Below are 23,743 nucleotides of genomic sequence, written 5' to 3'. Positions count from 1 at the left end.
ATTAGTATTTTATGTACAGAGTGTTTTCCCCCCAGTGGACCACAGTAGCATGCAATTCCTCACTTCCTCATACATATACAGACTGCAACAGTACCATTGAGAAATGGACTTTTTCCAATCAACTGTGCTGAATGTATAAACTGTGCATAAGAGGAGTATCTAATAGTTACATTTTAACTCCAAGCACTCCTACTATTTTAATAACTCTCAAGTTTTCTTCCAACCCTATGAAATATCTAATTGTAGAGTAAACCTCAACAAAATGAATGTGGGTGTTCAGTGGTTGTGCCATTTTCCTCCCAACATGGGATTTTGAGTCTTGAGTAGCAGGAGTCATAACAGGAAATCTTATACATTAACTCATCCACACAATAGGAGCCATGAGAGAGATAGACATTCATTACTTATCTGAACATCAGGAGGGCCCTAGGCTAGAAGGCAAACTGTTCTGTAATATTTTGGATATCCTGAAGGAGTTCTAGAATACACCAATTAATCAGAGCTGACTTTTTAATTTACTATGACATATTGTAATAAATAAGATTGTTAAAGGGAGTCTAATCCATCTGGTGTACAGAGGTCATGATATAATTAGAATTTATATATATATATATATATATATATATATATATATATATATCAGAAATTAAACTGGGAGTATAAGAAATGCCTAAAAGTAACAGAAAACTTTGATTAGACCTTTAAAGCTATTAAAAATGCCTTATGTCTTGTCCTAATGTCTTAGTAATGTAATAATCATGGGGCAAATCAGAACCAGGCATATTTTGTTTATTTATTTAAATTTGTAGTCTGGCCTATTGCTAAAGTTCAGGACAGGTTTAAAAGTTATTGTTAAAACCAGATTAACAGCTTGATTCACTACGGAGATCACATGAACTTTTCTTCTAGCACTGAAAACAAACCTAAGTGCCATGTGTGACAATGCTGAGCCTAACATGCCTTAGCAATCTCAGCTAAGGAATGCCAATAGGTTTTCATAGACCGGGAAAGGATGGAGAAGGGTGACTTCTTAGCATAGGATCCAAGTAGCTGCCAGGGACACTGTGCTCCTCCAGTGCTGATTATTTCTTGCAAAAGGGATAGTAGCACTTCTGAGGTGTTCAATGACAAGGTGGACATAGCTGGATAGCTATCCCAATTGTGGAACAGAGAATGCTACTCCAATTGCTTTAGTGGAAACTTCTCCTTGTGTTCACAACAGCTTAAGCGGCAAGACAGGATTGGACTGATGTTCAGCAGGTAAAACACATATGTATAAGCATTAAGAGAGGAGCTGGGTTAGCTTTGCTGCAATGATCCATGCTTTTATGAAAGGGCCTTATGCACACATATCAGTACAGGCATACTATGTACCACATTGAGCTCATCTACATGAAAGGGGTTCCTGAGTCAATCAGAGTTCCCTCTCACGTGAAGACTTATGCCCCAATGTTGGTATGTGCATAGGACACCTTCTCATAAACACCAGCTAAAAGGCAGGAAGTAGGACTAGCTATGTGGACTCTGCATCCATTCTTTAAATATGTAAGGGTTTTTTTCCCCCATACACACTGTAACTTTAGTCACCAACAGCCAAGCCAAATTTAGAAGTATTTGAATTATGTGCTATAAGGCTTTAGGTTGTCTCCAAACAAAATATATAAAATCTAGCAAATACACAAGCAGAAACCAAAAGCTATCCCAATTTTAAAAAATAATGATCTTGCACTTCTCAAAGAAATCAGCCTAAAGATGGTGAGAGGGGAAGGGAATTTTATTTATTAATTAAATGTGTTAGTCACTGTTCTTCATAGAAGTGAACTCTAAGCAACTTACAATCAATAAAAAAGTTTAAACCAGTACAAAAATTTAAACAAAACAAAAAGTTAAAACAGATAACAGCAGTGGAAACCCCCCCCCCCAAAAAAGGGGCTACAACATCAAGAGCCTTCCAAAAGCCCTCCAAAATTAGAAGCAAAATGCCCGGGAGAAATGTTTTTGCCTAACACCAAAAAAGAGACAATGATAGTGCCAGGTGTATCTCCCTGGGGACCACATTCCAGAAGCAGGGGGCCCCCACTGAGAAGGTCCACCCTCGTGATGCCACCCTCCACACCTTCCTCAGAGGGGGCACAGAAAGGGCCCACAATAGGGAAAGAAAGGAACACAGTAGGGTGTTAGGGATCTCTTTCCCTATCCCAAAGCTTATATAGAGACCAAGCATAAGATCTACTGGAAGGATAGTTTGGAGCTGCCTAGAATGAAACTTCTTATATGTGGCTGGATGTGGGGATATTTGGTGCCTCCCCTCCCCCATAAGAGGGAGAATCCCACTTGCCTGGAGTGGGAAGAAAAGCTGCATTGCACAGACATCTGAATATCCTTTTCCTGGTGAACAAAACAAAGAAAAAAAAGCAGTTATGTAACCTCCAAGCTGTTATTTTTGTCTTTCTTCCTATGTATTGCTATTTTTATTGTATTTTAGTACAATAAGATGTCTCAGACTATATGAGGCCTTCCAAAATTAGCATTCCTACAACCAGGGGTGGCTGCTGATCACTGGACCTAGTTGCTAGGAGGTCACAGGGTGTGGCCAAGTTCTGGTTTTCTCTCTGTCTTCCTCCCTTACAAAGACACTGCGGACACTTAAGCACTGCAGGGTTTTTTTTACAAACATTTACCATGTAACTATCCAATGAAGCTGAATGTTAGAAGATTCAGGACAGATAAAAGAAAGTACTTCTTCACACTGCGCATAGTTAAGCTATGGAACTCGCTCCTAGAGGAAGAGGCAGTAAGGGTCATCAACTTGGAGTTTAAAAGAGAATTAGACAAATTCATGGAGGATAAGGGTATGAAAGGTTCTAGCCATAATGGCTATGCTCCGCCTCCACAATCGGAGGCTGTATGCTTCTGAATACCAATTGCTAGAAACTGTAGGAGGGGACAGTGCTCTTGTGCTCAGGTCCTGCTTGCTGGTTTCCCATAGGAGTCTGGTTGACCACTGTGAGAACAGGATGCTAGACTAGATGGGCCACTGGCCTGATCCAGCAGGCTCTTATGTTCTTAACTAAACTGAAAAGTGTCTTACTTTGGTTCAGAAGGGATCCCTCCTGGGAGAAAAGTTGTGTGGCACCTGCCTGTTCTGGTTCTCCCTGTCCTCCTCCTTTGCAAAGAAACAATGGACACTCAAATACTTGGTTCAGAAGGAGTCGCTGCTCTCACAATTTCTAATGTGGGTTCATACCACAACAACTGAACATTACTCAGAAGCAAGCCCCACTAAATTCCACAGGGATTGCTCCCTGATAAGTATGTACAGGATTGCAGCTTCGATTTCCAGACCTATGGAAAAATGTTATTACTCTTCTCCAGCTTACTTACTTCTATATCTTTTTTCCAAAATGTGCAATAAAGTGGAGTGATATTACATGGACTAGAACCTGGGATACTATGGTTAAAACCAGTCATTGTGTGACCTTGGGCCAGTCACTGTCTCTCAGCCTAACCTACCTCACAGAGTTGTTGTGAGGATAACATGGGGAAAGGAGACACATGATTGCCACCTTGAACTCCTTGGAGAAGCTGGAATAGATATGAATTTAATATTGATAAATAAGGAATAATTAAATTAAAAGTCTCTCTCTAGCCTGCCTGTCCCCTATTTGAATTGGGAGAGGGGGAGCAGTTTGGAATTATGAAAAAACTTAGCCTAACATGAAGGAAAAAAGAGCAGAACTAGGCCCTTCAAGACTAACAAAATTATTATGAGCTGTCCGGCTAGAGTCCGCTTCACTAGATGTACCGTTCTTGATAATCCATGAAAGCTTATGCAATAATACATTTGCTAGCCTGTAAAGTGCTACTGGACTATGGTTTTGTTTCTGCTGCAACCCATAGCTAGTTAGCACCTGCATACCCGATGCAGAATTTCTGTTTGTATTTAATAAGATGATTCCATGATAGCAACTTCAACCTGAAATATAAATCCTTTATTGTCAGTCAGCCACATGATACATGGAACCACGGCTATTATTTTACCAAAATGCCATGGAAAAAACCCAGAAGCAACTGGCTCTAGCACCAACAAATAGTAATCTTTGTAATGCTAAGGGAATCTAGTCTAAGCCTAAAGCAGTTCCAGGCCAAAAAAATCAGGAGCCAATATTGCACTCCAGGCAAGGAAGAAGTAAACAAACTTTTTTCTTGTAGAACTATTGCTGCAATTTAACAGAGACTCAAAACAGGACTCAACAGTATGCCCTGAAAGTCCTTCTCTTTTCCCAGAATTCTACTTAGTTAAAAGGCAGACTCAGATCATTCAAAGGTAGGCCTTGAGGGAGTTGAACAGATTTCTGGTGGGCTTTTCTCATGCCTAATGTGTGTTCCAGTTTGTTAAAATGATTTGGTCACTATCCTTTGTGTCAACGGTACATCTTACAATCACCACAGTATTATTGTTCTGCACTCTGTCTCAGCAATTAGTATATTTACACAATAAATAAACCCAGGTGATATTAAGCTGCAAGAACCATTTCCATCATAAACTGTATCAAGTTGCCAGATTCACAGGATGCAAAAAGAAAGACATATCCCATCATGCCTTTGAATAAAACCACTCCCCCTTCTTTTCAGCGTAAGTAATTACCCTGTTTATTCCATCAGCTTTTAATGAGGGTGAAGTGATGCAGGATTACAAAACACATTTTTAAAAATAAATAATGTTAAGCCCCCCTTCCCATCCAATAAACAAAAGTGGTATAAGTAAAACAGTTGTTGTACAAAGTATATTTATTGTACTTCGAGTGTGTCCAATGGTGCACACTAACACAAATAAACAGTTCAGTTAAATAACATTCAACAAATAAAAAATAAGCAAATAGATTTTCAGGGAAGACAAACAGAGTCCTGGAGCCTAGTTAAGGACGTGAGAAGTGGCCTTCAGGGAAACAGCTCTGAGCATGCTTGGACTGGATTTCAAGGCAGCCCTACAAAATTCTTTACTGAGGCTGCTGTATAGCTCTCGTAACAACAGAAGAAGTAGGAGCCTTCCCAACTGAGGCTGGAACACATGCTGACCCATCCATGTCACATGGCTTTTTTGCTTAGAGACACATGGGAAATATCTCTTTCCCATAGCTATACTTTTGGCTTTGGATTGCTGAGTGGTGCAAAGACTTGATTAGCCAGAGAACAACAGATTGACAGAAATGCTTCCTGAAGCCTCTGGAAGTTCATATAAGTATAAAATGTGAGTGGGACAGGACACAGTGTGTGGCTTTAAGACTTTTGGGTGTTTTTTTTGTTTTGTTTTGTTTTTACAAAAATGACATTCTCTCCTTGGGAGGTCTGTGCCCCAGTAGCCCTAGTGGATCAGCCTCCACTGCCCTTAACACAAAAGGGGACAAGACAGTCTTATGACCAGCCTTCCTTGTTAGGTGGGGCGGCCACATTTCTAGGTGGGACATTTGGGGTGGAGAGGCATGTAGTGCCAGCCAATCCTCTCCCCCTCACTACTGGAGAGGATGTGAGGGCCAGGACAGAGGAAAGGAAAGGTAAGATCCTTCCCCCTCATACCTCCTCCATCCAGAGAGAGTGTTAACTTACACAAATGAAGTTTAATCTGATGAACTGTCTCACTCTTTTTAAAGAGATCCCCAGGAATACCAGACTCAGCTATATAGCCTATAGCTAAGTCCCCTTTCACTTGTGGTCTGTCCCTGTGTTTTGATTCTTCGTGAACTGGTTTGATAATCACAGTGAACTCCTCAGGTTGGCTTTGATGCTGCATTAAGTATCTCAGTTATAGATTCCACCCAAAAAACAAACTTGTCCATACTACAAGTTTAGGGAAAGGCATAGAGAAAATAAATACTTTAGGGTGTGTTCATTAACTCCTAATTGAGAGCCCCTCCTTCTAGTCTTGTTCCTGACCTTTAGATTTTCCTTCCTATTGGACAATCATGGGAAAACTTTTTACGTGGCTGCTATAGAAAGGACTAAGCAACTGAAAACTAGATGTGGAATTATATAAAGGACTAACTAAGTAATTGGAAACTAATTGTGGAAAGCAGCGGAGGTTTCTTTTACTGGTTTCTGGTTTTTTATCTGTACAGTAACCTGAAAAGGCTTCACCCTGAGCTGCACATATTGGGAAAATCAGAAATTAGTCCTGAGTGACAGCCTAAGTGGCCAGCCAGCCAACCAGCCAGCTAACCATAGTGTACACAGGAAGATTTCTATTTTACTAAGGTTGTTTTCATCCTTTGCCATCAAGTACTCAAGAAAAAAAGAAAAGAAAAAATAGCCACTATGATTGTGTGGTGAGTGCTTTAAAAAGAGTAAAAGGCTAGCCATTTGTTTCCAGATCACTTTACGTTATCAATGTATTTCACCCTTTAGCAATAACCACCCAATCCTACTTTTTACCACAGGTAAACAAACATGCTTCTTTATTGCTGGCTGGATAGAGAACACAACTGAAAACGAAAAGCACAGCAAAGGAAAGTCCAAGAGGTGGAGTCCAACTCTAGTCCATAATACAAAGTTCTAATATTTAACTCTTCAGGTATCATATCTATACAGGCTGGTTTTCTCCAGATCACTTAAGTAATTATAGGGTGATTGTGATCATGAAAAATCCACCCTCAGTCAGGGAACATCTTGAGTGAGCAGACTTTTGGGGGATCTTCCATGTGAGGCTTCTGTTGTGCATTCACCCTGCCTTATTCCCTGAATTTTTAAGAGGGTCTTATTCTTAAATTGCTCCTGTTCTTAAAACAAGCTGTCATTCTTTAAATGGCGGCTGTCTTTGTCATGTGACAAATTAAAAAGGCAATTTCCAAAACAATCCGGGGGGGGTGTACGAAGCACACTTCTAGGAGGGATGGTGCCCCCCTCTCCCCCCCCCCAGCTACAGGCCTAGGACAAGGTGGAGTAGAAGGATTCTTCAAAAAAGACAAAGCCTCAAAGGAGCTGTCTCAGGCATTCCAATATCATAAATAGCTGAAACCACATTTTGAATTTGGTAAGAAGACAGGGTGAAAGCAACAAAACAAAGGGAAGAGATGGAAAAATTAATACAACTAAATAAATCAAATCATAGTATTTCCTGTCAAAGCGAATGCACATTCTCAAATGCGGCAGAATGATTGACAACATTTATATAAAAGACCTGTCCAGAAATATACCAGCTACCATTTATTGCAACATTACAATGGAGATGGCACATCAACAGAAAGCCAAAAAGTATCAGTCCCTCTGTATTTAACATAAGACTGGTAAAATACTGCAGAAATATCTGAAAAGATGATGAGGGTGGGGAAATTGATGTTAAATATTAGTTGTAATATTAGTTCTATAGTTAACATATTTTTCTAAAGACAAAATAATTCAACATTAAAACTCTCTGCTCCTATATATGGGAAAGGCTGGAACCTGTCTTATATGTACTGAAACTACACGAATAAAAAAATTAAGAAGATATACCATGAAAGTAAGCTTTAACTAGAGATCCTTGATCTTTACATAACTTTAAAAAGTCTAATTTGTTCTGAAGACTATTGCTAGAAGGACAATGCACCACTTGTTCATGGTAATATTTAAAACATTTTAGACCCCACAACACAATATGCATTTTAACCAAGCACTTAATTAAGAAACCAACAGGGGATTTTCAAGAACAGCTACAATGCTTATTTTAAGTCTTCCAGGGGATCACTAACAACTTCCTTTCCTACTGGACACAACAGATGGAATTAGCATCTGGTCCTCCCTCAGTAGCGAGAGCCCAAGAGAGAATGACCAGCTAGGAACAAATTCTTCTCATTTCCCAGACAGCAATCGAAGCAACTTTGGTTCTAGAGACCCAAGTAGGCACAACACTAAGCAGACACTTTGAATAAAAGACAGATCAACAGTTTGAACAGAAGCCCAGAAAGCAGACCTTTCTGAAGTAAAACCAAGCATGGTGTTATATGTTTAGGAAGATATGCACATTATCTAGAATCTGTCAGATTAACAGTTTAAAAAAGAAGCAATAATGTGGTGAAAGCACACTGCTAATACAGAATAGGAATATGCAACATCAAGACTAGATTACAGAGGGAAACTGCCACTAACTGCAACTAGGCCATGGATTTCAAAATCTTTATCTTTTAACTTCTTTAAAGCAATTTATCAGTAGTACTTAACACCAGACAGGCAATCCTACCCCACGCAACAAGAGCAGCTAACTCACCAACATTTGAATACATCTTTAATACCAACCAGCAAAACTAGATCAGGGGGTTGGAATTATCCAATAATATAACATGAATTTTAATAATTGAGAGTGGGGCACTCAAATATGCAGACCATCAATTATCATAAGCTGTCTGGGAGGGGAACAAAATGAGTACCTGAGACCCTTGCATGAGTGATTTTCCACTGGCACCTTTGACAGTTTCAAAAACATATTTGTATTACTGTTTCCCTTCAACATTTTTTTCTGCTATTTGACAGCTCTGTACTGACTTCTTATCAGAAGCTCTTCTCTGGCAGCAGAAAGTGCAATGTTCACAGAACTACAAGTAGCCTTCAACCAAAAATGACACACACAGCACAAAATTGTCATCTTGGCTCATTGTGGCTCACTCTGGCTCTATTCTATGCATCCACTTCTAACCTGACTGCCATATGTAAATATATAAGGTCCAGAAATGATGTGATTAACAATGGCCACAGATGTGTGGAGGATTTTAACATCTATGAATCAGACCTTGACTATTCACTGAGAACAATACTCTTTCAAAATCCTTTATGAATGGGCAAGTGTCTGATGCCAGACATAAGGAGAGTTAATTGAAATGTTTTCTAAATGCTTACTGGGATTTGGAGAGGTGGAGAGGAATAACTCCCATCATTCAGTATGTTAAGTATTGTAGCAGAATGGACTCTTTAAAATTTATCTGATAGCAGCTGGGAAACGAGTTCATTTTTGTCCTAGGTTTCTAAAGGTAAAGGTGTCCCCGCACTTATAGCGCGAGTCGTTTCCGACTCTTAGGGTGACCTCTTGCGACGTTTACTAGGCAGACCGTATATATGGGGTGGGATTGCCAGTTCCTTCCCTGGCCTTTCTTTACCCCCCAGCATATGCCGGGTACTAGGTTTCTAGGCTGATCATATTCAACTAATCTAAGGCACTGGAATTTCCAGGTATACCTGTAAACATAAAATGAACTGAACAAAACCAAGGACTTTTAAACCACAAGAATAATTACAAGCCAAAGGTAAAACATTTTTTTCTTTCTTTTAAAGTGATAAAACTATTTAGTGTCTACTATCAGGAACTGATCATGGTATTCTTTCTTCCAATATAATGAAGTTTTAGACATGTTCATATATTTTCACAATTAAAAAATATACATATATTACATTAGAGAGAATTTGTTTTCCAGTGCTCAGGGAAATAAACCACAAAAGAGTCTGAGAAGTAGTGATCAAATTAGCTTAATTACTCCATGTCAACTTGATTAGTCGCTGTTCTTTAATGCAAAAGCTGCCACTTGCAATTAATAGCAGTTGACTGGTTCAATTGATCGAGTGTCTGCAGTGCATGAAACATGATAGGCAGTTCAGTATTATCTTACAGCAATTCAGTAGAGAAGTCTTGTCCCAATGGTACATAAATCTGAAGTACCAGAAATTGCTGGATCAGTCCAACTAGAAAGAGAGAAAAAAATTACATAAAGTATACACTGTACATAAACAAATATTTAGCATTTCAGAGAACAATAGGAACTGGAAGCATTTCCCAAGGTTTATGTAACATAAGAAAAGAAGGAAAAACAACAGAAGGAAACCAAATCAAACTGTAATAAAAAAGGATAATTTTCTAAACAACCAATTGGTGGCTTAGGTGGAACTCCTATAAAAAGAGAGAGAACCTAATTACTTTATTTACAGTTTTTCATTATGTTGACAGAGCACACAAACATGCAGTATTCTACAAGGGCACATAAAAATTAATCGAAAGATTCACAGACACGTTCTTGCAAAAGTGCATGATAATTACTCTCATAGATGACAAATTTAAACTTCATTTGAACCACTTAAGCAATTCATCACGCAACATAATTCAGATTAGGACAGCTCTGGGGATCTGAGGGTTTGTTCTAACCTGGATGTCTAAAATTGAAATGGCAGCTTAAATTGCAAAGCACAGAGCAAAATTTCTCAAAATCCATTTTCAAGCCAGAAAAGCTAAAATGTTTTTGAGGAATAATGGCCACAGAAGATTCTTAAAGGGCATTGGTGGGGGTTCCTGGAGTTGTATCACCATGAAGGGGCATGTGCCACTACTATCCTAGTATGATCAACTGAAAAAACAGGTAACTCACCCCATCTCAAAAACTATCCTTCCAACTGTCTTAAGATCAGCTGATTGCTGACCCTTGATGTAACTGATTCACCACCTTTTTACAACTGCTTGGGGTCACTATTTTTGAGCAAGTAGAAATTTCCTGTTGCATTGCTACTCCTACTATATCCTGTCAGTCTTGAGCCTCCATCATTATAGTCTTCCAGTACTTGTGTATGTCCTCGATCTCATACTCTGCCTGCTCCCTTGCCCACTGCCACATTTTCTTGGTATAAACAATGCTTTGGACCCCAACTATACAACAGGTTGAGAGCCAGTGTGGTGTAGTGGGTAAGGTGTTGGACTATGACCTGGGAGACCAGGGTTCAAATCCCCACATAGCTATGAAGCTCACTGGGTGACCTTGGGCCAATCAATGCCTCAGCCTCATTAAAGCCCTATTCATAGGGTCGCCATAAGTCGGAATCAACTTGAAGGCAGTACATTTACATTAAATACAACAGGTTAATAATTCCTGACTGACATGGTGTCTGTCTCAGGCACCTCCCAAAGATCCTCACCAAAGCATTTCATCCTGAGCATAACATGTGCCTTCAGATATCTACAGAAAGCAGCAGCCATCCAAAAGACCTATTCTTCAAATATACTTATAAACCCCAAGGTTTTGTGGAATAAGATCTTAGACTCTTATCATTTTAGTGTGCACTGATCTTGCTGACTTCTCACAACTCAGCAAACGGTAGCTGTTCCTGCAGAATTTTAAAATGCCGGCAACCAGTAGAATTTGAGGAGAATGATTTAAAATTCAAGCACAAGATTAGTAAGCAAAGGAATAGGTATCAAAGAGAAATGGCCATCAAATCAGCTTCAAGAAAAGAACTATCTCAGGGATCTCCAACCTTTTTGGATGAGCGGGCACATTTCTTTTTTTATTTAAAATATTTATAGCCTCCTCTTTACCCAAAATGGTTGCAAGCGGAGCATACAAAAGATGATCCCTGTCCTCAGGCTTACAGTATAAAAATACATGACACATGAGGATAAAATGATGGGAGAATTAAGAAAAAAGCCCCAAGCATCACTTCTTAATGTTATAGCGTTTGTAAAATAGTTATAGAGTCTTGTCTATGCAGCCATTCTTGGGCAAGGCGGTTGAGCGGGTGGTGGCGAAGCAGTTGCAAGCGCAATTGGAGGAAGCGGATTATCTGGATCCAGTCTATCTAAAGGAGCACCTCCAGCATCATCAGCTATGCCGCCCAACAAGATCAGCCTCAAAAGACCTTCTCTTCATCCCACCAGTCAAAACAGCCAGACTGGTGAAGACTAGAGAGAGGGCTTTTTCAGTTGTGGCCCCCACCCTGTGGAAATCCCTCCCAAATGATCTCTGCCATGCCCCTTCTATGATGAGTTTCCGCCGGGCCTTGAAGACCTGGCTCTTCAGGCAGGCTTTTGGGGTGGGCTAGATTTTATCTTCATTTTTTTTAGATTTTTAATGTCTAGGTATTGTATGCCTATTTTGTACGTCGCCCAAAGTGGCTGGACAGCCAGCCAGATGGGCGACTAATAAATTCAATAAATAAATAAACTGGAAAATCAAGGGAAATGGCAATTCAAATTTAAGCTGTTTGTAACACAGAGATTGCAACAGTCTTATTAATTAAGAGTTCTCAAATTAAGCCTAAGCACTTTGTTGTAACCCTGCCAACAAACAATTCAAAATTCCATTTCTCATTAAAGATGCATTAAATATTTAGAGATCTGAAAATTTTATAGCAGAAATTTAAAATTAATTGAATCTATAAGCATTAATGCAGTAACATACTTTAAAATGCCTCATTTCTCATGTTGCCAATGCTTGGAAAGTTCATTTGTAATTAAAAAATACTGCCCAAGAAATATTGGAATGTTCCCTTTAACCAAAAACATCACATGGTAACCGATCACATGGCTGAAAACTATACATCCAAATGCAAGATATATTATAAATGATATCCAACTTACTTTGAAGCAGTAACTTTACAGTAGGCTCCTAAACTTCATGGTGATAGGATGGTATCCACCTGTCAGCTGGTAACTGAGGCTGCAGATGTAACACTAAGCACAAACTAAATACACTTCTGGGCCACAAAGTACTCTTGGCAGTGCCCTATCTGATGGACAAAGTTGCTGGACAGGGATATATATGGTGACGTGGTCCCAAGTTGTTTAGGGCTTTAAAAAACATCATTTTGCTGCCACTATTAAATCATCTCTTTGCCGCCCAGCGGAGCTCTTTCGAGTTGTCCGGGGGCTTCTCCATTCAAATCCTCCGGACAGGGTGGAATCATCGGAGGCCCGCTGTAATCAGTTTGCCGATCACTTCCAGAATAAGATCTCATGTATCCGCCGGGACCTAGACTCTCAAGTTATAGCAGTAGATCCTAGTGAGGTGTCCGGAGCACAGTCTTGTCCTGTTTTGTTGGATGAGCTTCAGTTGGTTCAACTCGAGGACGTGGACAAGGTGCTTGGACAGGTACGTGCAACCACTTCGGTACTGGATCCTTGCCCCTCCTGGCTGATAAAAACTAGCAGGAATGGAACAGGTAGCTGGGCCAAGGAAGTGATAAATGCCTCTTTACGAGAGGGAGTGGTCCCGGGCTGTCTGAAAGAGGCAGTGGTGAGACCACTCCTGAAAAAGCCTTCCTTGGACCCAGACAATTTTAACAGCTACAGGCCAGTGGCGAATGTTCCATTCCTGGGCAAGGTCTTGGAACGGGTGGTTGCTGGCCAGCTCCAGGCGCTATTGGATGAAACTGATTATCTAGATCCATTTCAATCTGGTTTTAGGCCCGGTTTTGGCACTGAGACAGCCTTGGTCGCCCTGTACGATGACCTATGTCGGGAAAGAGACAGAGGGAGTGTAACTCTGTTGATTCTCCTTGATCTCTCAGCGGCTTTTGATACCATCGACCATGGTATCCTTCTGGAGAGGCTCGCGGAGTTGGGAGTTGGAGGTACTGCTTGGCAGTGGTTCCGCTCCTACTTGGCGGGTCGTCTCCAGAAGGTAGTGCTTGGGGAACATTGCTCGACACCGCGGGCTCTCCAATATGGGGTCCCGCAGGGGTCAGTTTTGTCCCCCCTGCTTTTTAATATCTACATGAAGCCGTTGGGAGAGGTCATCAGGAGTTTTGGAGTGCGTTGTCATCAGTATGCTGATGACACGCAGCTCTACTTCTCCTTTTCATCTTCTTCAGGTGAGGCTGTCGATTTGCTGAACCGTTGCCTGGCCTCGACAATGGACTGGATGAGAGTTAACAAACTGAAGCTCAATCCAGACAAGACTGAGATGCTGTTGGTGGACGGGTTCTCTGATCGGATGGTGGATATATACCCTGTCCTGGACGGGGTTACACTCCCCCTAAAGGACCGGGTTCGTAGTCTGGGAGTCTTTTTAGACTCTTCCCTCTCACTTGAGGCTCAAGTAGCCTCGGTGGTTAGGAATGCGTTTTACCAACTTCGGTTGGTAGCCCAGCTACGTCCCTATTTGAGTAAAGAGGACCTTACATCAGTGGTACATGCTCTGGTAACCTCACGTTTGGATTACTGTAATGCGCTTTACGTAGGGCTACCTTTGAAGACAGTTCAGAAGCTACAACTAGTGCAAAATGCAGCAGCCAGATTGCTGACAAGGACCAAGCGGTCCGAGCATATAACACCTGTTCTGGCCAGCTTGCACTGGTTGCCAATATGTTTCCGGGCTAGATTCAAAGTGTTGGTATTAACCTATAAAGCCTTATACAGTGCGGGACCACGATACCTTGCGGAACGCCTCTTCCGATATGAACCGGCCCGTGCACTACGTTCTGCTACGAAGGCCCTCCTCCGGGTTCCAACTCACAGGGAGGCCCGGAGGGTGATGACAAGATCTAGGGCCTTCTCAGTGGTGGCCCCCGAACTATGGAACAGTCTCCCTGAGGAAGTACGCCTGGCGCCGACTCTGCTTTCCTTCCGGCGCCAGGTCAAAACCTTCCTATTCTCTGAAGCATTTTAAGTTACATTGATCTAATTTTAATAATGTTTATTGTATTGTTGATTGTATTTTAATATTATTTTGTTATTCATTGTATTTTTATACTATTTTATGTTCACCGCCCAGAGAGCTATCGCTAGTCGGGCGGTATATAAATTTAATAAATAATAATAATAATAATGCTTAGAACAAAACCTTTAACTTTACCTGGTAGGATACTGGCAGCCTGTGCAACAGAGGTGTCATATGGTGTTGATGGGATACTGTTGTCAACAACCTAGCTACTGCCTTCTGTCACCAGCCACAGCTTCTGGATTAAGGCTAAGGGAAGCCCCACACAGAGTGCATTGCAGTATTCCAGTTTTAAGATTACCAATGCCACGACCACAATGATCAAAGTATCTTGTTCCAGGAACAGCCATATAGCTGACTTACCAAGCAAGGCACTCCTAGCCACTAAGACCATCTGTACCTCAAGTGACAAAGATGGGTCCAGGAACACCCCCAGACTATGTGCCTGCTCTTCAGAGGGAATGCATCCCTATCCAGAAGAGGTTGGTGACCTATTTCCCAGACAAGGGGAAAATCACCCACGGGGCCTCTGTCTTGCTAGGGTTTAAACTCAGTGTATTATTTTAAAATAGGAAGGTAGCAGAGAACACCTAAAACACTCCCAAACACATCTCATTAAAATCCTGAGAATTTCTGTTGATGTCCACCCCTCTTTATACCTTAAATTATAAATCCAGAAACCCGAGGTTAAGCTTTGGAGAGAGAAAAACTCACAGAATTTAATTCTTGTATTTCTGGATTTAGATTTGAAATAAAAAGTTAGTTTATTTAAAAGACTTAGTAACCAGAAACTAAATATCAAGCAATTCTTAGTTTTTCTATTGTATTTGATATCAGATATTTCTGTTGAAACATGACTACATCTCCAACACTGGTGACTAATAGAATGGTCATAGAATTATACAGTGCTTTTTTCGTGATTGTACTCATACCGGCACCTTTTTTTTGCTGCCCATAGAAGCAATTTTGTACTAGCACCCACAACACTTTTATCAAGACATGAGTACTGCCATCTCATTTTTTACAAAAAAACAAACACTAAAATTACACAGTTGGAAGTGAACTCGGAGGTCACCTAGTCCACCTCCCTGCTCAGTGGAGAATCTACAATGCAGGATGAAACTACAGCAGCCCTTGACAGATGGCCATTCAGCCTCTGCTTAAATACCTTCAATGAAGGACAGCCCACTACCTCCCGAGGCAGTCTGTTCACTGTTGAATGCTCTCACTGTTAAGAAGCTTCTCTGAATGTTTAGCCAAAATCTGCTTCCCTGCCATTTTTACCCAAAAGTTCTAGTCCTGCAGAACTATTACTTCCTGTGATCTAGACTCTATGGGATGTGTCTAAGCCATAGTTGAAGTAGTCACGACTAACTTAAGGCCAATGATTTCAATGGATCTGCTCAGAGTATGACTTAGCTGGATATAACCCTACGCTTCTGTTAATGCAGCCTAAGATTGTATCAGCTTTATCAGCAGTCATATCACACAGCTGGCTCATGTTCAACTTATGATCTACTAAGGCTCATTCACTGCTGTTCTCTCTACAGAGACTACCCTCATGTATATAAACCTGGTTAACTAGTAAGTTATCTCACTGGTCCAAAACCCTAACCACATCATATTGTGTGCATAACGCATCAGGAGGCTTTGCCATATACTTCAATTTAGGGGTTAGCTCCCCAGTTCAGGATACCAATTGTCAGGTATCTAACAGATTCATGGAAAACTTATGCTAGTCAACTTAATTACATAAAAATGAAATATGCATGTGGTAACTTCACCACAGCCAGTTCAGAATACTTTTCATCAGTGCTAAAAAGCTGCCTATTATTTCCATATATAGGGAAGAATTTTGTACCCATTTTTGACATGCAAAGGCTTTTGTAAAGTCTGTTGCCAAAAGAAATAAAAACCACCTCTGAAATTTACTTCTAAAAAGTAAACAAATAAACAGTCAATATAGGCTAAACACTGTGCAGTGCCTAAAGGCTGACTGATAATGTCATTATGAAAGAAATACGGGTAAATCCTTTTTGCCTGAGGGAAAAAGCAGCAGCATTTGGCTGCATTTTATATATCCCTCAAATTATAATTCCTTTGTTTCCAAAATATAGCCATTTTTAAATCATTGTATATATTTTAATGGCTCATTTTCTAGATCTTTGGAAAACATATACACACACAATCTGAGCAAAGAGGAGCACTAGAAATTGTAAACGCATGCTGCATAACAATTTTTAAAATGAACATGCTAAATACAGAAAAATGACATGTTTATTGAAGACTATTTCCTTCTGAAGTTATGCTGTAACTCATTGCTACAGCCCCAATCGTAATTGTGATTATCACAGAAAACATTTTGTAGCACAGTAATAAGCAGTGATATGACCCGCAGAAATAAGTATACTGCTATTCACAGAATACTTACTACTCTACATTAAACAAACAAATACACTCTTAATGGTCAAAATTTACTTTCTTTTATTTCGGGCACATCTTAGCCCATGATTTTGCAGCAGTTGTACGTGCATAGTTTTTAAGAGCTCAAGTCCACTTGCAAGACATACTCCCCTCACCTTGCTTCCAAACCCCTGCTGTGTGCATGCCTGATGCATTCACTTGCTTCACATGTGATGGATTTAAGAGCAAAGGAAAGTCAGTCTGTTCTTACTCAGACATTCTATGTTCTGGTAAAAAAAAAAAAGACACAACGCCAGCCACTGCAATATACAGAAGACTGACAAACCAAGATTTGACACCAGTTTCTGAAACAAATTCTATACCTTGACTTTGTTGAAGCCAGTCTACTGTGACCTTACACTGAGAAACGGAGATCCAAGTTAAAATCCTCAGATTGCCCTGACACTCATTATCTCTCAGCCTAACCTACCTCACAGGTTTGCAGTGAGGATGAAATGGTGCAGAAGAACCAAAAATTTGGTTCTGGGCACCTTGGAGTAAGGATAGAAAAAATATACAAGTAAATAAATGCATAAAATAAAATGCTGGGGAAAGAAAGCAGTTTATTTCCTCACAGTGGGAAATGGTGATATCCAAGAAACACAAGTATTTCCCTTGAGGGAAGAGGCCTAGTGCAATTGTGGGTTTTTTTCTGTGTATTTGTTGTGCCATAAACTGATAGCCAGGGAAGGTCCTCAGTAAAGGCAGATACATGCCAAGCCTTTAATATAAATCAAGCTACAATATAATAATTGAAATTATACAAGATGCACAGAAACAATTGAAAGACACTTATCAATGCATAAGTAAGTATTTGTCATCTTTAGAGGGTCTATGTGATTTACCAGGTCACATCTGGCCTGCCACTCTGGTAAACTTGGCAATAGGGAAGGAAAACATTTTGTTCCTTTGAATGGAACACTTTGTAAAGGAAAGCATTTGGCTTTGCTAAGAAGGGGCTTTCTATTTTCAGAGCCACATGATACACATATGCCTGATCTATGTATTTATTACAATTTTATCTTGCCTTTTCTCCAAGAAGTTCAGAGTGGGGTGCATGATCTCCCCACTACCATTTTATCCTTTTAACTACCTTGTGATTTGTGTTATGCTGAAAGTAAACCAGCCTGCTTAATAACCAAGTGAAGATTTGAATTCAGCTCTCCCTAATCTAAACATCACACTCTAGTCTCCATACCATGCTGACTTAAAACAGCAGGAGGCCAAGGAAGAAAGAGTTCAAATATCAGAGCAAGTGCAATTCTAAGTGGCTCTTGCTGAAAATGAGATACAGGTTTTCCTCTAATGTTGGAGAAACCTAGGTTAAGATACAATTGGCCAAATTTTGTATTTGTAGCTCAGTACTTGTTTAAGAATCAAAGCCTAATCATATTTTATAACATAATACATATTAATATATAAAACAAATACATTTGTACTTACGAGTTTGCCTTGTTTCTTTAGGAAGCTGCATCTTGTTTGTTTGACTGCTTCCTTCCAGAACAAAGACAAAGCCCTTCACTTGCTTATCGAACTCCTAGCAAACCAACAAAAAACGTATCATTCTCAGGGCTTCCTTGATAAAACCTACCAATTTACTACGAACACCAAGATTTTTATCAGCCATTTATTTATTATTTATTTATTTATAGAATTTATTAGTCGCCCATCTGGCTGGCTGTCCAGCCACTCTGGGCAACATACAAAATAAAAATATACAAATACATTAAAACATTAAAAATCTCAACAATAATAATAAAACCTAACCCACCCCAAAAGCCTGCCTGAAGAGCCAGGTCTTCAAGGCCCGGCGGAAACTCATCATAGAAGGGGCATACCGGAGATCATTTGGGAGGAAGTTCCACAGGGTGGAGGCCACAATGGAAAAAGCCCTCTCTCTAGTCCTCACCAGTTTGGCTGTTTTGACTGATGGGATGGAGAGAAGGTCTTTTGAGGCTGATCTTGTTGGGCGGCATAGCTGATGATGCTGGAGGCCCTCCTTTAGATAGACTGGGCCGAAACCGTATAGGGTTTTAAAGGTCAAAACCAACATCTTGAATTGGGCCCGGTAACCAACTGGTAACCAGTGCAGCCCTTTTAGCACTGGAGTGATATGATCTCGCTGGCGGCTGCCTTTAATCAGGCGCGCCGCCGCGTTCTGTACCAGTTGCAGCTTCTGGACCGTTTTCAAGGGTAGCCCCACGTAGAGCGCATTACAGTAGTCTAGGCGAGAGGAGACCAGGGCATGTACCACCGATGGAAGCAGATGATTGGGAAGGTAGGGGCGTAGCCTCCGTATCAGATGGAGTTGATACAGCGCTGCCCGGCTCACAGCCGAAACTTGAGCTTCCATGGACAGCTGGGAGTCAAGAATGACCTCTTCCAAGGATGCATTTACCACCGCCTTGATCCCCTTGCCCAATCTGTTCTTGCAGCTCATAATGAGCCACGACGGGCAAGGGTTGAGTAAGCAGGTGGTTGGCCTTAAGGTTGAAAGCACCTTGTCCACTTCATCAGAAGGAAGAAGCTGGAACCGATCCCGCACCACTGGAGAACCACTGGCTGACTCTGGCTCGCTCACTGTATTCATGGCGTGCGGAATCGCACTCTTGAGACTATCCGCAAAGTGCTTTGCAAACTCATCACAGGAGATCTTAGAATGCTCCACAGGTTCCGAAGCAACTGGACCGACCAGGCTTCGGACCACTTGGAACAGCTTCCTGGGACAGCACTCTGCAGACGCAATAGAGGCAGCATAAAAATCCTTTTTTGCTGCCCTTATCGCCACATGGTAGGCTGCTGCAGCTGCTCTAACCCGTGTCTGATCGTCATCTGAGCAAGATTTCTGCCACCGGTGCTCTAGCCGTCTCACCTCCCGCCTCAGAGTTCGCAACCGTGGAGTATACCATGGTGCCGTCTGAGCTCTATTCAGGGGGAGAGGGCGTTTCGGAGCCACCCGGTCTAATGCCCCAGTGATCGCCTTATTCCACTCCTCCACCAGGGTCTCGACCGAGTGCCCATCTGCAGGCTCCATAAAGTCCCCAAGCGCATTCAGGAATCTATCAGGATCCATCAGGCGCCTGGGGCGGACCATCCTAATGGGTCCTTTACCCCCACGGAGGGTGTGTGGCATCGAAAGGTCTGCTCTCACCAAGTAGTGGTCTGACCATGACAAGGGGGTAAGAGATGTAGCCCCCATTTTCAGATCACTCCCCTCCTCTCCCGAGACAAATACAAGGTCAAGTGCATGACCAGCTTCATGGGTGGGCCCTTTCGGAATAAGGTGCAGCTCCCAGGAAGTCATGGCTTCCATGAAATCCCGAGGTGCCCCTGTGAGGATGGCCTCAGCATGTACGCTGAAATCCCCCAGCACCAGCAACTTTGGGGATTGCACCCGCACACCCGAGACCACCTCCAGCACCTCAGCCAGGGAGTCCGTTGTGCAGTGGGGTGGGCGGTACACGAGCAGAATCCCTAAGCTGCCCTTTGGGCCCAACCTCCAGTACATGCAATCAGCAACCTTGGTCTCATGAAAAGGAGGTCTGGTGAGAACCAGGGACCCCCGATAGATGACCGCCACTCCCCCTCCCCGACTTCCAACCCTCGGCTGCTGCGCATATAGGAACCCAGCTGGACACATGGCCTCAAGGATGGGAGCCTCGGCCTCATCCAGCCAGGTTTCCGTAATGCATGCCAGGTTCGCGCCCTCATCCAATATCATGTCATGGATTAGAGATGTTTTTTGGGCAACGGACCTGGCATTGCACAACAGCAACCGAAGGTTAGAACATGGAGTCCTGCATCCCTCAGCTATCTTTTGGTCTTGGGCAGGCCCGGAACAAGGAACAGATATTACATATCTCTCCCTAGCTCCTCTTACCTGACGTGGCCTGCCACTAGCACCCCACCAGCATCTGCCTCCCAGCCTCGTTATATCTTGGCCTCCCACCCTCCCCCCATTACTCCCCCCCAGAGCTTGGAAAAGTTACTTTTTTGAACTACAACTCCCATCAGCCCAATCCAGTGGCCATGCTGGCTGGGGCTGATGGGAGTTGTAGTTCAAAAAAGTAACTTTTCCAAGCTCTGCTCCCCCCTGATTTACACATGCCCCTGAAGCTGGAGTCCGCAACTCAGGCAGGCCATCCACCCTTAAAACCACCCAGAACCCACCCTTAAAACCACCCAGAACACCCTAAAATCCCACAACCACACCAGAGACCCACCCCCTAACAACAATTAATTTAAAATCACAACAAGAATATTCAAGAACTAACCCCCAAGCCTAACCCCAAACCAGAAAGTCCTCCAAAAGAAGCTGCGTTTGAATGCTGGAGGGTGCGGCAAGGCAGGTGGAAACAGCCTCCCCCGGTAGCAGCAGAGTCTCTCTCCCTCACCATCAAGGCTATCATGAGTAGAAGGCAGCAGAACTGGATGGCAACTCCTTGAGCAGGGGTGGGTAACCTTTTTGGCACAAGGGTCACATTTGCTATTGAACAACCCCCTGAGGACCACATGCTAACAGTAGGCATGGCCAATATGAAACTCTGCCCACCCCACGCTCACTGTATTTCACCACATACACACACAGCAGACACACACAAACAGGTTTTTCCCACATCACCCCTTCCCCTGTTCATCAGATCAATCTGATGAGCAGGAGAAAAGAAGATCTGCATTCTCCCTACCCTCCATACCCCGCTTAACGTTCGCGAGCTTCGCAATAACGTACACTTTTTTGGCATGACGCCGCTGCCATCTAGTGGTGATTGCGTGTACTACAAGTGAAGACAATTGCTTCACTTAACATTTATTTTCACTTTAAGTATACTCTCCGGTCCCATTGCGAATGTTAAAGCGGGGTATGCCTGTACCAGACCTTTTGATACCAATGCTCCAAGGTGGCTCCACTTAGATCCTTCCAATAAGTTGCAATTGTATTCCTAGCGGCCATTAGTAAATAGCCTATGGTTGATTTATTTTTGAGATCTTTACTGACTCCTACAAAAAGATTCAGAACTGCGAGTTGTGGAGTCCTCTCTGGAACCTTGGCAGTGATGTGTTGTATTTCCTCAAAGACTCGGGTCCAGAAAGGCCTCACTCAACCACATTCTCACTACAGGACATTTTTAGATACATGGCACCCATTTGTAGCATACATCAACCAAAATGAACACAGGAAAAAGTCAGCCTCATATTATCCTCACATTTGGAAAGCCTAAAAGTTGTTATAACTTGGAGTTGTTTAAAAAAATTAATTTACCATAGACATTTGGTTGTTGTCTTGCTCAGTATGTCCTGTAAAAGTGTTGTTTGAGAACTTTTAACATCCACAAATAATAGATATGGAGACAAAATGTTTGTACAATTTAGAATCTAGAAAGTGCCAGGACGGGCAAGGGTGGGGTGGGATACGTTGAGGGGGAAAGGGTTAGTTACTTGTTATATTTTATTTATGCCTCTCTATTTCCAACGGTTGTATTGGTAATGGAAGATGTTTAATTTGAAAATCAATAAAAATTATATTAAAAAAGAGGGAACGTGCACTGCTTCCACCAGTCAGCACTGTAAAACTCTGAAAATGTACAACTGATCCATGTATGGTGGAATTACACTAAAATTTCACCAACATTCAGGTTACTTATTCCATTAAGTTTCCTGCTCCTCAGGCTTTTATAGCAACCCAACATGCAGAAGTTAAGTAGGTGAGCCTTTTCTCATCACTTTCTCTATCCCAGGAAAAGTCTATGCTATGAGTTAGAAATAAACTCAATAATAACAATTACATTTTTAACTGGAGACATGATAGAGGTATATAGTATTATGCATGGTCATTTCACCTCAAAAAGGGTATTGTAGAGCTGGAAAAAGGTTCAGAAAAGGGCAACCAAAATGATCAGGAAGATGGAGCAACTCCCCTATGAGGAAAGGTTGCAGCATTTGCAGCTTTTTAGTTTAGAGCAGTGGCTCCCAATCTGGGGGCTGTGATCTCCGGAGGCGTGCGCAAAGTAATCAGAAGGCGTAAACAGCAATATATATATATATATTTAAAGTCTTCCCTCCCTGGATGCTGTCTGCTCCCCACTGCCACTGCAGACGACACCTCTCCCTTGCTCTCAACAAGAGGGGAGGACTTTTGCTGAAGCAGCAGAGTGTCTTTCAGGTACTCCAAAGGCAGGTGTCTGCCTATAAAACATGTGGCAGATGCCGAACAAGGCTGAGGGCGGAGCTACCAGGAAGAAGAGGGGACTCCATTGTACTGCTGACACCCTTGCTCAGAACAAGAGGAGAGGGCTTTTTGTGAGGCAAAAAGAAGCAAGGCTGCAAGGAAAGACTGCTTTCCCCTTTCATTCCTGGCAGCTGACATGTCTGCCTTTCTTGGCTCCTGCTTCGCTGCCACCTCCTTTTAAAAATTATTCTTATTTGCGAGGCCATCCAGATCTCGCCTTCAGCCCAGGTGGAGCTAAGGAGCAGTGAGGAAACTCGGGATTTGCTCGTCCTCCATCTCTGAGGCTAAGTGTGTGTGCCGGCATCCCCCTTCTTCCACCTACACTCCGCCTCTCCCAATCTTTCTCTCCAAGATGCTGCGGCACTTGAGGTCTTCCCCCGTCCCACATGCCCAAATGCATGGATGTCTGCAGATGCTTGCAGGAGGGGCAGGTGTGTTTGTGTGAGCTGATCTGTGTTCTGCACCACTCTCATTCCTTAAGTGCACGCTAACCCTAACCAAGTCATCAGTTCTGATGAACATCCCAAGGCCTAAAAGCACTAACCCCCCTCCTCAATCGGTGCACCTTGTTGTCTGCAGTGCACAATCTAGCATCCCCATCACTAACACACTG

General features: G+C 42.2%; 1 protein-coding gene across 1 annotated transcript in view; it reads right to left on the bottom strand.

The window, feature by feature from the left end:
* CFAP20DC (CFAP20 domain containing) overlaps positions 1-23,743 on the bottom strand; it is a 277,854-nt gene that overhangs the window by 224,075 nt on the left and 30,036 nt on the right. Inside the window, exons 4-5 of the mRNA XM_061622079.1 lie at positions 18,348-18,441; positions 9,630-9,702 (exon numbers count right to left, since the gene is read on the bottom strand). Of these exons, the coding sequence (XP_061478063.1) occupies positions 9,630-9,702; positions 18,348-18,441 (167 nt within the window). The remainder of the gene's footprint in view (positions 1-9,629; positions 9,703-18,347; positions 18,442-23,743) is intronic.

This window comes from Rhineura floridana, chromosome 3 (genome assembly GCF_030035675.1).
Source record: "Rhineura floridana isolate rRhiFlo1 chromosome 3, rRhiFlo1.hap2, whole genome shotgun sequence".
Lineage (NCBI taxonomy): Eukaryota > Metazoa > Chordata > Lepidosauria > Squamata > Rhineuridae > Rhineura > Rhineura floridana.
This window is presented reverse-complemented; position numbering and strand designations above follow the sequence as displayed.